Here is a 16959-nt window from a genome sequence, read left to right on the forward strand (position 1 = left end):
TCTCTATCTGAATGTTCTACAAATATAAGTGTCTTATCCTCTCAGATGTGTAAGCTTAATGAAAATTTTGGGAAATCTAAGCAAGAAGCAAAAGAAAATTTTCAAAAAATGGAAGAAGAAATTAAACAAGTCAAAACAGTTCAATCAACTATGGTGCAGAACTTTGGGGCTATAAATAGAAAAATTGAATATCTAGAGAATGCGATGAGGCATTTAAACCTAAGGATTTTGAACTTTCCCAGAGTGGTAGGAGAGTTACCTCGACCGACTATTAAAAGATACTTCACTAAAGTTTTGGATATTACCACTGAAAAAATACTACCGCTGGACAAAGTATATTTCCTTCCTCTACGCAAGTCTCAGCAAAGACAGATAATAACCCCAAATGTCCTAGAGAATTTGATGGAGTTCTTAGAGTCATCAGCTTATGAAGTTGCGGAGAGAGCAACGCTCCTAATCTCCTTTTTTAATGAAAAAAATCTAGGAAATATTATGCGGGCCTATTTTAAAAGGGTCAACAGAAGTTTAATGGGAGCTACTGTGAGAATATACCCTGAAGTTACTAAGACTACGCAACAGAGAAGAAAGGTATTTCTTAACTTAAAATCTGAGGTGCTAGCCTTGGGAGCGTCATTCTTTTTGCGCTTCCCATGCAAATGCATCGTGAACTACAAAGAGGACACATATTTTTTTACCAACAAGAACAGTTAAAAAGCTTTGTAGAAGGGAAAAAAGCTTTACAACAACTAAGTATTAACATAACTGATCCTTGAGAAATATATATGGTTTTGGATGCCTTTATTAAAATGTAATTTCTTATTGAATTTCTCCTAAGTTTGCAGTTACCCATCCCCCCCCATTTTAGAGGTCTAATGGGTGTCACATTTGGAGAATATATTACATGATATTGTTTTCCTGAAGTTATTTCAGCTTTATGTAATGCCATATTGCTGTTTCAAAGTGGATACTTTGTAAGTTTTTGTTGAAAAATTAATAAAGAAATAATTTAAAAATATATATATATATTTTTATTGAGGAGATCCTGCCAAACCATGAAAGATATAATTCGGACAGCGATCCAAATCTCAAAATATCTTAGGTATAAGTGGTGGATAGTTTAGGTGGTAAAGCTCCTCAGGGTTATTACTAAATATAGACCCCTAGGTATTTAATTTTCTTATGAGCCCATTGAAATTGAAATGATGTCTGAAGGCTTGGAAGTTCCGCAATAGGAACAGATACATTTAGTATTTCAGATTTTTCTACGTTGAGTTTAAAGCCTGATATCTTGCTAAAATTCTGTAGTTCCGTCAGAGTCTCCCCCAGGGCCTGAGCTGGATTTGTTAAGGTAAACAAAATGTCGTCGGCAAACATCGACATTTTATAATCTCTGTCTCCCACCATTATGCCCTTGACCTGAGGGTTGTTTCGAATTCTAGTAGCTAGCAGTTCTAAAAATAATGCGAATAATAAGGGAGAAAGGGGGCAGCCCTGTCTTGTCCCCCTCTTAATTGAAAATGTCTCCGAATATATCCCGTTCACTTTCACTCAGGCCATAGGATCAGTGTATAATTGTTGCAGGCAATTTAGGAAATGGGGGCCAAAACTTAGCTAAATAAAAACAGCCATTGCACCATGTTGAAGGCCTTTTCTGCGTCAATAGATAATAGAACAGCTGGGATAACTTGCTCTTTCACCCTCCATATTAGATCTACAATTTTTTGTAAGTTATCTGCGGCCATACATCCAGGGATAAGACCTGCCTGGTCTATATGTACCAACCTACCCATTATCCGATTAAGACGGGTCGCCAAAATTTTAGCTAGGATTTTAAGGTCAATATTAATGAGAGATATTGGCCGATAAGATCCACAATTAGTGAGATCCCTCCCCTGTTTTCCCAAAATAGTGATTCCTGCAACATTCATCCCCTTCCCCAAGGGATGGCCTTCCCTTAAATGGTTGTAAAACTCTTGTAGGGGGTTCAGAAGCGCTGAGGAAAATTGTTTATAGAATTGTTGGGTGTAGCCATCTAATCCTGAGGCCTTATTAGCCTTAAGTCCCTTAATGGCCTCTATGATTTCCGTTTGTGTGATTTCTTTTTCCATATATTCTCGCTCCTTCTCAGTCAAGCAAGGAAGCGTTATCTCTTTTAGATATGCATCTATATGTCTCTGTTGTATTGAAGACTACATTCTTGACTCCATGTGGACTTTTCCAGGTCACTGTCCTCTCTTTTGGACTCCATGGTGCCCCCGCAATGTTTCAACACTTGGTCAACTGCCTGCTCCACCCACATCATGGGTACGCAGCCGCTGACGAAGACACATGTAAGCCAACTCCAAGTCATGCTAACCAGTCTGAAGAAAGCAGGACTAACAGCTAACTCCAAGAAGTGCTTGTTGGGAGAGCAAGAAGTCCAATATCTTGGCTATGCCCTGGGAAATGGCAAGGACCATCTGCAGACCCGGAAGATCGAGGTAATCACCCGGGTGCCAGTCCTGCAAATAAAAGTGAACGTGAGAACATTCCTAGGCCTTATGGGGTACTATAAAAGGTTTATCCTCAATTAAGAACATAAGAATTGCCATACTGGGTCAGACCAAGGGTCCATCAAGCCCAGTATCCTGTTTCCAACAGTGACCAATCCAAGTCACAAGTACCTGGCAAGTACTCAAACATTAAATAAATCTCAAGTTATTAATAGCAGTTTATGGATTTTTCCTCTAGGAACCTATCCAAATGGAGAAGGTGGAGCCTCTCACAAGGCTGTTGTGAGAGGCTCCAGAGAAAGTCCAGTGGTCAGATGAAGTAGAGAAGGCCTTCTGGGCTCTGAAAGAGGCGATAAGCTCCAAATCAGTCCTAATAAGTCCAGACTTCACTGAACCCTTCATGATGTAGTCCGATGCCTCAGAAGTAGGCTTGGGAACAGTCCAGGAGAAAGATGGCAAAGAATATCCTGTGGCTTCTATTAGCCGGAAGCTAATGACATGGGAGAGGTGTTACTCAACAACTGAAAAGGAGGCCTTGTCAGTCAAATGGGCCTTAGAGGCTTTGCGCTATTACCTGCTAAGATTACAGTTCACACTCATAACAGACCACCAACCACTCTGTGAGGGAGCCTATAAGGAACTCCCTCAGAACACCTTAAAGGACCGGGTACAGTTATCTGTACCGGTCCTCCTTAAGTCCTAATCCAGCAAGGGATTCTGGGATAGGGTGGATCACTGCAAACAGGGATAAGAGACCAGAGCCAGAGGGATGAGACAGAAGCCTTGAGAATACGAACTGTAATATTTTGTTGAAGTGCACAAACCAGCTAACTTGTGTTGTTTACTATTGCTTAACAATAAAGAAGCTTATATCAATTGTTACCAGAGTCCAGCCTGGAGTCTGTTCTCTGGCTAGTCCTGACTGCTTGGCATCACATATGATGACAGCAGTGGGATCGTTTGCCTAAACAGGAAGCACAGGCAAAGCCCACAACTTGAGCAGTAAAAAAAAAAAAACCCTAAAAGTTTTTTTTTCCTCTTTCTCCTGGTACCTCCCAATTTCATTCTCCCAATTGAAGCTACATCAGGCTAAGGGGGGGAGATACGCAGTGGGAAATTGGGTCAGAAAGCAGGGAAGATGGAGCAAGTGATCCAGATCCTTGCTATAGGGCAACAGCAATTGCAGAACACTTTCAAGAGAACTTGTGCAGCAAAACGCAGTATTAACTCAGGTAGCGCGCTGGAGAGATCCAAGATGGCCGACGGGTCCAGACGTGGGTAACCAGGGCTCCAAGGAGTAACGCATATTTTTGAGTAAAATGCCTCAAGAGAGAAAGTCAGTGTGAACATTTGGAGGGCCGGATTCAAGGACCTATGGACTCCCACGTAATACGGGAGCAGAAGCCGGAGGACAGCTCACAGCGAGGAGACCGGGTGGAAGAGGAAACCGCCTCCTCACATGAGCTTCAGACAACTTTATCCCCGGTACCGCGGATGCCCCCAGGAAACCCTGCAGCTCTGCGAGGAGCAAACGGGAAGGATCCCAACCACGAAAGTGAGAATGAAACCGCCGGAGAATCGTGGCTGTGCGATGAAGGCGGCAGGGAGGAACAGCAGAGGCCACACCCCGTGGAAGAGACCGGCCTGGGAGACGCTGCAGGCTGTACGATACAGCCTCCAACAGAAAGGAAAGTACTTTTAACATTACCTAAAAAGAAAGAATTAATAAAACCAGAAGCTTTCTCTTTAGAGAAGATATGGGAAGCAATACAAACGGTTAATGATAATCTCTTTAATCAGATAAATCCTTTGGTGTCTGTGTTAAATAATACCACGGTGAGAATGAGAAAACTAGAGGAAGATATGAATAAGCAAATGGAAAAATGTGAAAAGGTTGAGAATGAAGTGAAGGAAATGAGAAATCTTCAAACTAATGTTATAAAAGAAAATTCCATACTAATGAATCGCTTAGAAAACATGGAGAATCAAATAAAAGGGAGAAATCTGCGTTTAATAAATTTTCCTAGAGACCCCATGGTGACCCCACAAGACATGTGGAGGCAATATTTGATTCAGACATTAAAGATTTCAGAGGAATTGATACCACCTACATCTAAGCTGTATTATATACCAGCTTTTAACAAAATAGAGAAGGAAGGAGAAAAAGATTTTCAATTGTTAACTCCTGTGAACACAACTGAAATTGTGGCTGTAGAGGCAAAAACTCACAGTAAAAACTTTTTTAAATATATCCGAAGCAGAAAGCCTGTGAGGGAATCAGTTGGACCGTTAGATGATCGAGGGGTTAAAGGGGCACTTAGAGAAGATAAGGCCATCGCGGAAAGATTAAATGATTTCTTTGCTTCGGTGTTTACTGAAGAGGATGTTGGGGAGGTACCCGTAATGGAGAAGGTTTTCATGGGTAATGAGTCAGATGGACTGAATCAAATCACGGTGAACCTAGAAGATGTGGTAGGCCTGATTGACAAACTGAAGAGTAGTAAATCACCTGGACCTGATGGTATACACCCCAGAGTTCTGAAGGAACTAAAAAATGAAATTTCAGACCTATTAGTAAAAATTTGTAACTTATCATTAAAATCATCCATTGTACCTGAAGACTGGAGGATAGCAAATGTAACCCCAATATTTAAAAAGGGCTCCAGGGGCGATCCGGGAAACTACAAACCGGTTAGCCTGACTTCACTGCCAGGAAAAATAATGGAAAGTGTTCTAAACATCAAAATCACAGAACATATAGAAAGACATGGTTTAATGGAACAAAGTCAGCATGGCTTTACCCAGGGCAAGTCTTGCCTCACAAATCTGCTTCACTTTTTTGAAGGAGTTAATAAACATGTGGATAAAGGTGAACCGGTAGATATAGTATACTTGGATTTTCAGAAGGCGTTTGACAAAGTTCCTCATGAGAGGCTTCTAAGAAAAGTAAAAAGTCATGGGATAGGTGGCGATGTCCTTTCGTGGATTGCAAACTGGCTAAAAGACAGGAAACAGAGAGTAGGATTAAATGGGCAATTTTCTCAGTGGAAGGGAGTGGACAGTGGAGTGCCTCAGGGATCTGTATTGGGACCCTTACTTTTCAATATATTTATAAATGATCTGGAAAGAAATACGACGAGTGAGATAATCAAATTTGCAGATGACACAAAATTGTTCAGAGTAGTTAAATCACAAGCAGATTGTGATAAATTGCAGGAAGACCTTGTGAGACTGGAAAATTGGGCATCCAAATGGCAGATGAAATTTAATGTGGATAAGTGCAAGGTGATGCATATAGGGAAAAATAACCCATGCTATAATTACACAATGTTGGGTTCCATATTAGGTGCTACAACCCAAGAAAGAGATCTAGGTGTCATAGTGGATAACACATTGAAATCGTCGGTACAGTGTGCTGCGGCAGTCAAAAAAGCAAACAGAATGTTGGGAATTATTAGAAAGGGAATGGTGAATAAAACGGAAAATGTCATAATGCCTCTTTATCGCTCCATGGTGAGACCGCACCTTGAATACTGTGTACAATTCTGGTCGCCGCATCTCAAAAAAGATATAATTGCGATGGAGAAGGTACAGAGAAGGGCTACCAAAATGATAAGGGGAATGGAACAACTCCCCTATGAGGAAAGACTAAAGAGATTAGGACTTTTCAGCTTGGAGAAGAGACGACTGAGAGGGGATATGACAGAGGTGTTTAAAATCATGAGAGGTCTAGAACGGGTAGATGTGAATCGGTTATTTACTCTTTCGGATAGTAGAAAGACTAGGGGGCACTCCATGAAGTTAGCATGGGGCACATTTTAAACTAATCGGAGAAAGTTCTTTTTTACTCAACGCACAATTAGACTCTGGAATTTGTTGCTGGAGGATGTGGTTAGTGCAGTTAATATAGCTGTGTTTAAAAAAGGATTGGATAAGTTCTTGGAGGAGAAGTCCATTACCTGCTATTAAGTTCACTTAGAGAATAGCCACTGCCATTAGCAATGATAACATGGAATAGACTTAGTTTTTGGGTACTTGCCAGGTTCTTATGGCCTGGATTGGCCACTGTTGGAAACAGGATGCTGGGCTTGATGGACCCTTGGTCTGACCCAGTATGGCATTTTCTTATGTTCTTATGTTCTTATTCCAGCCTTGGAAGTAACAAATTTGTTAGAAACGACTCAGAGAGAACAAGTGAAGGCTGCCACTCTCATTGTGACATTTCTGCTTGAATCAGATCGTGATTGGATTTTGAGATTATATTTTCGCAATAGGACTGAGTCTTTTCTTGGTTTAAAAGTTGGAATATTTCCAGACTTGGCATGAAGAACCCAGTTAAGAAGAAAATTATTTCTGAAACTGAGACCTCAAGTACAAAAAATGGGAGCTATGTACATTCTCAAATATCCGTGTAAATGCTATATAAAATATAAAAATGTTTCCTATATATTTTTTCAACCTGAGTAACTGGAGAATTTCCTAAAAAAGTATTCATTAGATATAATAACGCCCTCTCCTGTTTTGGAAGGCTAAGTACTATTAGCCGGCAGCTGGATCCGTAATTATTAGAAATCTCCTGTATAGGACCTGTCAATTTCGTTAATTGTAAAGTTTATATTCCTGAGGTAGAGTAATGGATCTCTCCCTGGTGACGAGGACTTTAAAGCAGATGGAGTAGGGAAAGATATTATTGTGATATAGTTGTAAAATAATGGTTTGTTGGTACTGCTTTCTACACAAGATTGTTTTCTTGATGTATTTTGGAAAATTCAAAAAAAAAAAAATATTAAAAAAAAAAAAAACTCAGGTAGCACAGGCCGTGCAGACCTCTGTGTCCGGTTTAACCCAGGCGAATCCATTGACCTGGAGGTCTTCTTGAGAAAATGTAAGAGGACCAACCAACTTTCAGCTTGTCCCAAAGCCAACTGGAATACATACTTGATTAACTTACTCACGGGCAGAAGTCATGCAGTCAACCCAGACGGGACAGCTAGCTATGCGGAAGTCATGGCTGCTATCCTGCAGAGAACTGGGTATACCTCAGAAATATGCCACCAGCAATTCTAGCAGGGATTCCTGCAGCCCAGGGAGAGCCCCCGACATCTATTTCATCACCTGAAGGATGCAGTTGGAAGTGGCTAAAGCCGGAGGCAAAGACTGGCCTTGAAGTAGCCCACCAGGTGCTTCTGGAACAATTCTTAGATTGGCTTGATCAGCCTATGAGAAATTGGGTCTGCCGACATAGGGCTCACACTGGAAAGAGCTCTAGAAGTGACAGATGCCTTTCACCAGGCGCAGTTAATGCCCGATGTGGTATGAAGACTAGAATGACAGCCCGCACAAACGTCCTGGCAAAGCACAGAAAGTGAAGCTTCCTGGCAGCGTCCCTCAGAAGTGGAGAATTCATCTTCAGTACCAAGAACCCAGGCCACAGTCTCTTCCACGTGCTTTAACTGCGGTTGGAGAGGTCATTTAGCAAGTGACTGCTGATTTGAGGGGGCCTGAATTTAAGGACGTCAGTTCAGTGACCCACCCAACACTAGTCTGCAAAGTCTCTGGGGATAAAGAAAAACTCCAAAACAAGAACAATCTTCACCCTGGAAGAAGAAAAGTACCCCAGGGAGTTCAAATCAACCCAAGAATGAAACTGTGGACAATTTTTCCTTTTTGTGCCCTTTGTGCGGGGAATGGTCATCAGGAGGACTGCTGCCCATTTAGAAAGGCCAAAAATAAAGAGCCCTCAAGGAGAATGACTAAAGGCAAAAACTAACCCATATAGTAGGCATGCTCTTTTTGTAAAGCATTGGACCATAATGTCAAAGAGTGTTCATGGTTAGATGACATGGAGTGCAAACTCAAGCTGGAGGAACAGCACAATAAAGAGAAAGGAGCAATAACAGAACCCCAGAATGAGAATAAAAAACAGAAAGAAGAGTGGGTAAACACATTCGCAAAGCTATACAATTGTAGTTTAGTGCATATCTCTCATCAGCATCGCAAGAAGTTTATGATCCAGGTGGAATTGGACGAAGTCCCCACCCAAGCATTGGTAGATTCAGGATCTGGCAAGACTCTCGTTCTTGAAGACCTCCTCCAAAAAGAGTGCATCAATCACCAGAATAAAGAGACCCTTACCTGCGTACATAGGGACAAACAGGAATACTCAACAGGTCAGGTTCTGCCAACAACCATGGTAGGTCAAGCCATTATGGAAGCGGGAGTCCTTTCTGAGCTCCTGCTTATTATGGGATGTGATTGTCCCCAGTTTATGACCCTGTGGGCCCAGCTCACAGAGAATCAGGGTAGCCCACCCAGGGGTAGGTCACAGGTGAGGAAGAGCCGGGAATTAGCCCAAGCACAGCTGAACGCCTGGCCTGACCAGGCCAAGCTGAGGGGGAGGGTATGTGAGAGAGCATGTAAGGAACTCCCTAAGAACATCTTAAAGGACTGGGTACAGCTATCTGTATCAGTCCTCCTTAAGTCCCAACCCAGCAAGTGATTATGGGATAGGGTGGATCACTGAAAGCGGGGATAAGAGACCAGGGCCAGAGAATGAGAGAAGCCCAGGGATAGACGCAAAAGCCTCGAGAATATGAACTGTTAAATTACAATTATTTTGTTGAAGTGCACAAACCAGCTAATTTGTGTTGTTTACTATTGCTTAACAATAAAGAAGCTTATAAAGAATGTTGCCAGAGTCCAGCCTGGAGTCTTTTCTCTGGCTAGTGCTGACCGCTCGGCATCATGGATGAACAGAAACAAGGAGTCCAATGCAAGGATGTTGAGATGGTTCCTGGCCCCTCAGCCCTTCAACTATAAAATATGACATAGGGCAGGCAGGGAAAACACCAATGCAGATTTCCTGCGAAGAGAGGTATCCCTAGTACAGGAAGGTGCTTATCCTGACAAGGGCTGAGCTGAGGGAGAGAGTATGTGAGGGAATCTATAGGACTTAAGGGACCAGGCACATCTTAAGATCCAGACCCAGGGAGGAGCCCTTCACCAGAGTATGATAACTCAGGGCCTAGAAGGGTTAAGCAGGCCTTGGGGAAGCAGGCAGGAAGCCACTGTATGAGAAACCTGCTATATTTAAGGACTGTGTGGTACCTGAAGTTAAGATGAGCTGCATCTGTTTTTTTGCTTTGCTCTTCATTTTTTCACTGTGAATAAATTGCACAAAAGGAAAACAGCCAGAGTCTGCCTCTTTATTCTTCCTGGCTGTTTCCAAATCGATATTGCCCAACTTACCACATAGCTGTTTTGGATTTTAAGAGTTGATTGGAAAAACTTCTTGGCCATGCTGTCTAGTAACTTGGCATCTTTTATTTATTTATTTTTGATTTTTGTATACCGATGTTCCTGTATAAAATACATATCGCACTGGTTTACATGGAACAGAACTGTCGCCTCTGGGGCGGAATACATTGGAACATATTGAGACAAATGGACTACAATTAACACATGATTAGCTGAAAAATAACGTACAACTCAAAACATATGTACAGTGGGATAGATGAGACAGAGTCTATAGAGACTATCGATTCATCGTGTCTTAGCTCTCAGGGAACGCTTGAGAGAATAGCCAAGTCTTTAGCTTCTTTTTGAATGTCAAAAGGCAAGGTTTTTGGCGGAGGTCCGGAGGGAGCGAGTTCCAGAGTGGGGGGCCTGCAGTGGAAAGGGCCGCGTATCCTCAGAGATGTTTTTTGCCGGCTGGATGTGTAGCATGTTCTTGTACGCACTTCTGATCAGTCTCTTAGTAATGTGCTGCTGCAGTTGAAAAGTAAGGTTGAGGGGGGAGATGTTGTGTAGGGCCTTGTGTGTCATCATGAGGGCTTTAAAGTGTATCCTGAATTTAATAGGCAGCCAATGAAGGTTCTGGAGGATGGGGGTGATGTGTTCCCTTTTGCTGGTGTTTGTGAGGATTCTGGCCGTCGCGTTCTGGACCATCTGAAGTGGTTTGATGGTGTTAGCGGGAAGGCCCAGAAGAAGTGAGTTGCAGTAGTCCAGTTTCGGGAGGATGATGGATTTAGTACCAGGCGGAAGTCTCAGAAGTGCAGAAGTGGTTTTAATTTTTTTAATACTTGCAATTTAAAGAAGCATTCTTTGGTGGTATTGTTTACGAACTTGCTGAGGTTGAGTTGGTTGTCTAGTAGCACACCAAGGTCTCTTGCTTGCGATGAGTGGTCCATTGATGTGAAGGTGCGTAGAGATGAAATTGGAGGGTTGAGCGGGGTGCAGTTGTCAGGGGCTATTAGGAGGATTTCGGTTTTGTTGGTGTTTAGTACGAGATTGAGGCTGGTGAGTAGATTGTTGATTGCTGTGAGGCAGCTGTTCCAATAAGACCACATTCTGCTTCAACGACAGGGGAGAAGAAAAACTGATACTTCACGCATATCCAGCATAGCTCTCTGCTTCAACAGCAGGGGAGAAGAAAAACTGATACTTCACGCATATCCAGCATAGCTCTCTGCTTCAACAGCAGGGGAGAAGAAAAACTGATACTTCACGCATAACCAGCATAGCTCTCTGCTTCAATGGCAGGGGAGAAGAAAAACAACCAATAAGGGCTGAATAACATAGTCTGGGTAAAACAAATAAGCATGGGTGTAGCTTGCTTATTGCGGCGGTTACTACCCCTACTACCCCTAACTAATCAAGCTTGATATTTCACTTGGATGCAGCTCCATCACTGCTCTCTACATCAATGGTGGGGGTGGAAGGGAAATAGAACCAAAGAGCTAAGAGAAACAGATAAGTATGAGAAAAAAAATGTGTGAAGCTTGCTGGGCAGATGGATGGGCCGTTTGGTCTTCTTCTGCCGTCATTTCTATGTTTCTATATTTTGTGCAGAGACTCAGTTATAGGGATGAAGATCTGAATGTCATCCGCATATAGAAAGTGTGTTAGCTTGAGGTTGGTTAGAAGATGGCAGAGTGGGAGGAGATAAATATTAAAAAGTGTGGGTGAAAGGGATGATCCTTGGGGTACCCCTAGCTTTGAACTGATAGGGTGTGACTCTTTGTTGTTGATCCTAACCTTGTAGAACCTGTTTTCAAGGAAAGATTTGAACCAGTTGAATGCCAATCCTGTGATACCTATGTCTGCTAGACACTGAAGAAGGCATGAGTGGTTCACTGTGTCAAACGCTGAGGAGAGATCCAGTAGAGCGAGAAGGGAAGGTTGACCTTTTTCCAGATTAAGAAGGATGGTGTCCGAGAGCGAGGCTAATAAAGATTCTGTGTTCAAGGACTTTTGGAATCCGAATTGGTTTGCGGTGAGGATGTCGTTTTCTTCTAAGAATTCTGATAGTTGTCTGTTTACAACCTTCTCCATGATTTTGGCGATCATTGGAAGGTTAGCTATGGGTCTGAAGTTGGCTGGGTCAGCGGGTGGTAAGTTGGGTTTTTTGAGGAGCGGCTTGAGCATTGCCAGCTTGAATTGGTCAGGGACTTGGCCTTGTGATAGTGAGCAGTTTATGATGTCTGCTACAGGTTTGGCAATGATGTTAGGAATGGAGAACAACAGATTGGATGGGATGTGGTCTAAAGGATGAGACGAAGGTATCATCTTCTTGAGGATGTTTTCTATTTCTAAGGCAGACGTCAGCTCGAAGGTGCCTAGAGAAGCTGGGGTTAAGTTTTGTTGCTGGGGGGTAGAGTGCGAGAGTTGGGAACCAGTGGTGGATGAGTAATTAGGGTGAGGAGAGGGCCCTTTGAGGGGAGCGACGATGGTGGCAATTTTTTTCTCGAAGTAGTTCGCCAGTTCATTGGCTTTGTTGGTAGCTTGATCGTCTGGTATGAGGGGCGTAGCTGGTTTTGTGAGGGCTGATATGTAGGAAAACAGAGCTCTTGAGTCGAATATGAAGTGGTGGATCTTCTTAGAGAAGAATTCTTTCTTGGTTCTGTTAATGACAATTCTGTATGCGTTCAGGCAAGATTTATAGGCCAAAATGGCCTATAAATCTTGTTGTGGAGGGGTTTTTACGCCACCTGTGTTCCTTACATCTGAGCTCCTGTTTGAGCGACTTCAGCTCGGGAGTGAACCAGGGTTTCCTGTTGTCCTTGTCCGGATGGAATGTTTTCGTGGTCAAGGGGCATACTTGATCTGCAACATTGTTGGTAATATTAATCCACGATGTCGTGGCAGTGTTGACGTCCGAAAGGTCAAGGTGAACTAGTTCCTTGGATAGATGCGAGCTGAGGATTTCTCTGCTGCAATGTTTCCTGATGGATACTGAGGTTAAGTGTGTTGCTTGAGGCGGGTGTTCCTTGATCTCTAGAACCGTGGAGATGATTCGATGGTCCGTCCACGGGACTGGTAAACATGTTGGGTTGGTATGGAGCGAAATTCCTTCATTTATGAAAATCAGGTCTAACGTGTGACCTGCCTTGTGAGTGGGATCGTTGACAATTTGTCTGAAACCCATGTGGCTGAGTGAGGTGAGTAGGGTTTCGCAGTTGGTGGAGCGAGGTTGAACATCCACGTGCAGATTAAAGTCTCCCATCAGGATATGCTGGTTTTCCGACATTAAGGTGTTTTGCGGGAGTTCGATGATGGGGGATGGGTCTGTCTCGAGTATTCCTGGGGGGGCGTATATTAATCCGATAAGGAGGTATTTTGATTTGAAGAGGGCAAATTCCAGGTTGGCTGAGGCATTGGTGACCTGTAGGGTCAGGCCTAGCCCTTTTTTGACTGCTAGGAGAAACCCTCCTCCTCTTTTTTTGATCCTGGGAATGGAGAGAAGGTCGTAGGCCTGTGTGGGGAGCTGATTTATTAGTACTGTGTCTGAGGTTTTTAACCAGGTTTCTGTGATAGCACAGATGTCTGGTTTAGATTCGGAGAGGAGGTCGTTGAGTATGTGCGTTTTCTTGGAGATGGATTGAGCATTGGACAAAAGCAAGATATGACATCCTCTAGTGGGCATACACGTCTGGAAAGCTGTGGAGAGGGGTCTGACAGAAGACCTGTAGACTCATCAACAACAGAATGATATGAAAGAGAAGTATATGATTTCTGTGATTCCTCCTGTGAGTGAGACAACACTATAGGTGGCTGTCATACCCGAAGGGGAACCCTGAGATTTAGAGTGTGATTCAGTACGCATCAATTCTGGTCTCGATGGAAAAGACGGAATAGTGGATTGAGTTTCAGATTTTGGGGCCAAAGACATTTATTCTAGCTGGGATGGAGGAGACAGAGCATCTGGTATGTTTAGTAAAAGAGTTTTTGATGAAATCAAGCCACTTTTTCTCATGAAGGGATGATGTTCTTGTAAAGTAGATGAACTATCTATTTCTGGAATTAGAATCAGCATAGAATGTTTGCTCAAAGCACTTTCAGAATTAACTAATCTTTTTGTCAACTCAGTACCAATATTAGTGCTGAGACATTGTTGGCACTAACAAAAATGCAGTCCCTTTACTTGTGGATGGTGCCAGCAAAGTTGCTGGATCAAAGAGTTATGGTGCTTTTTGTTAGCATCAACAAGGTCTGTCCTGGCTCCTGAATGCTTCGGCACCAAAGAGTGTAAATTTTCCTTCTTTTTAATGAAGGGGGAATGGCGCCTGTGCTGATGCTTCTCTGAGCCATGGCAGTGTGGTTTGATACCTCATGAGATGGGCTTAAACAGCAAACCTGGGGAAGCAGCAAGGACATTTTTAAAGCCCAGTTTGCTATTGTGAAGAGGGCTGAGGTGAGATTGAACTCAACTCTGAGATGAAATGTAATAAACATGAAAATGTTATTTTACATCTTTTTTTTTAAACTCATGAAAACGAAAAAAAAAGGGAAAATATTTTGTAAGAGTGACATAAGTGACAAAAATCCTTTGATGTGCAGCATGAAGAGAGAGAACAAAACACATCCTTTTGCATACATGGAAGCAAAAAGACTGAGGAGACCTGTGCATGCTCAGAAAGCCTGCGCTCTGAGAAAGCTTTTTCCATCTCAGTGCTATTGGATGATGTCATTCCACTTAATTGGCTGATTACTGTCCTGCTTGTCCATGGAGAAAAGTCATGGTCTTTGACAAACTCTTGTTGGCTTTTCTTAGCTTCCTTCTTTACCTTGGCACACATGTCTGATCACAGTAAAAGATCTCCCACCGATCTGTGTTTCTCCCTCCCCCTTTAATTGAGAAGCCATTCCTAAACAATAATGTTCTATGAAGAGCCAGTCCAATGCAAGGAGGCAAGAGGACATCAATCAAAGGCAAAAAGTTCCCTTTCGCTCTATACATGTCCAATCACACTTAATTCACAGACTGCCAAACAGACTATAAATAAAAGCACAACTTTAGTTATTCTTTCAAAAGGTTCAAACAGAGCTGAATATGAACACAACACACACACATTTTTTCTGCAGTGAAATTTGCAGATTGAGAACTAACACATGTGCCAACTCTTCTGACCTAAGTAGAGGAAAATACAGAATATAAGCATAAGAACATGCCATACTAGGTCAGACCAAGGGTCCATCAAGCCCAGCATCCTGTTTCCAACAGTGGCCAATCCAGGCCATAAAAACCTGGCAAGTACCCAAAAACTAAGTCTATTCCATGTTACTGTTGCTAGTAATAGCAGTGGCTAATTTTGAAGTCAACTTAATTAATAGCAGGTAATGGACTTCTCCTCCAAGAACGTATCCAATCCCTTTTAAACACAGCTACACTAACTGCACTAACCACATCTTCTGGCAACAAATTCCAGTTTAATTGTGCGTTGAGTGAAAAGAACTTTCTCCAATTAGTTTTAAAAGTGCCACATGCTAACTTCATGGCGTGCCCCCTAGTCCTTCTATTATCCGAAAGAGTAAATAACAGATTCACATTTATATGTTCTAGACCTCTCATGATTAGAGACAGAAAGTTCAGTGTAGAGAACCAACTGCCAGTCTGTTATAAGGTCTGTGAAAAAGAGAAAAAGACAAACTGATTGTTATAGAAAAGACTTGGGATCTATAGATGTGACATGGCTGCTACTCTCTGCTTTCTCTCAGCAATGACAAATGTCTAACCTTCGCCAGCCTCACCTTGTAGAAGCAAAGGATTTGGAGAGTATTTCCTGCTGTCAGCTTCAGCTGTAACAGGTCCTGATTCCGTTCATCAATTCTATCCAGGAACTGTGTGTTTTCAATCTTCAGCTGCTGGAAGTCCACTTCATGCAGCACCTCCCCCATCTCTTCCTTCTATGGATCCAGTTGAGAATCAACAATGAGCTTTTCTTTCTAAAGGCACAGTTTAAGCCCTGCAGCTTGGCATTGCTTCTGCCCATTTATTTCAGGGTCCTTACCCATATAGTTACCCACCTGTTTCATTTGCAACATCAGTTTCTTCTTCTGCACCTTCAGAGCGGTGTTTTTCAAACGCAATTTATCTGCCAACATGTCCTGCAAAATACACACAAGGTGCTCAATGAGAAATTACTACTTACCTGATAATTTCCTTTTCCTTAATCCAGACAGATGGATTCAGGACCAGTGGGTAATGCACCTCTACCAGCAGATGGAGACAGAGCAAACTGACCTCACAGTATATTTACTCCTTCATCGACATCAGCCTGCCAGTATTCTCTTCAAAAGCCAACTGTGGATAGACTAGCAAAAACTTGATTAATAACAGATAAATATTTCAATACTCAACCAACAGAAAAACACTGAGCTCAGATAAAAAATGCATTTGAACTAGGCTATGGACTGGATTAAAACTTACCAGTAACCCTCGGAACACTTAGCCACTTAGGAGGACCATAACACAATCCATTCAGCAGCCAAGAGTGGGAAGCTGAATCCATCTGCCTGGATTAATGAAAAGGAAATTATCAGGTAAGTAGTAATTTTTCATTTCCTAGCACCCAGACAGATTAATTCAGGATGTAACCAAGCTACTCCCGAATACGATGGGAGGCTGCCCACAGTCTAGTCAAAACTGCACAAGCAAAGGCTGTGTCCTTCCGGGCCTGCACAGCCAGACGATAATACCTGGAAAACGTGTATAAGGAGGACCACATTGCAGCTCAGCAAATGTCGACAGGAGACAACAATCTAACCTCCACTCATAAACTGCCTGAGCCCTAGTGGAATGAGCCCTAACCTGAGCAGACTATGACTTCTCAGCAGCCACATAAGCAGCTGTGACTACCTCCTTAATCCGGTGAGCTATTGAGGCCCACACAAAGCCAGCTCGCTTTGTTTACTACCACCTTGGAGGACAAACAGGCGATCTGTCTTCCGGAAAGGTTTAGAAACCTCCAGATACCTTACAATATGTCACTTGATTTCCAAGGATCGCAACAGGCGATATTCTTCCACATCTCTTTCCCTATCCAGAGACAGCAGGGAAATGGACTGAATTAAGTGAAAATCTGAGAGCACTTTGGGCACAAAAGAAGGAACAGAACATAGCTGTATCGCCCCTGGAGTTACTCGGAGAAATGGCTCCTGGCAAGATAAGGTCTGCAGCTCGGAAATT

At 42.7% G+C, this 16959-nt stretch overlaps 1 protein-coding gene across 2 annotated transcripts in view; it reads right to left on the bottom strand.

Moving 5' to 3' along the window:
• CCDC113 (coiled-coil domain containing 113) overlaps window positions 1-16959 on the bottom strand; it is a 158023-nt gene that overhangs the window by 61225 nt on the left and 79839 nt on the right. For both annotated transcript variants that reach the window (XM_029609252.1, XM_029609251.1), the window contains 2 exons: window positions 15798-15878; window positions 15522-15677 (listed from right to left, as the gene is read on the bottom strand). In XM_029609252.1, coding sequence (XP_029465112.1) covers window positions 15522-15677; window positions 15798-15878 — 237 coding nt within the window. The remainder of the gene's footprint in view (window positions 1-15521; window positions 15678-15797; window positions 15879-16959) is intronic.

Source organism: Rhinatrema bivittatum, chromosome 7 (assembly GCF_901001135.1).
Source record: "Rhinatrema bivittatum chromosome 7, aRhiBiv1.1, whole genome shotgun sequence".
Taxonomy (NCBI): Eukaryota; Metazoa; Chordata; class Amphibia; order Gymnophiona; family Rhinatrematidae; genus Rhinatrema; species Rhinatrema bivittatum.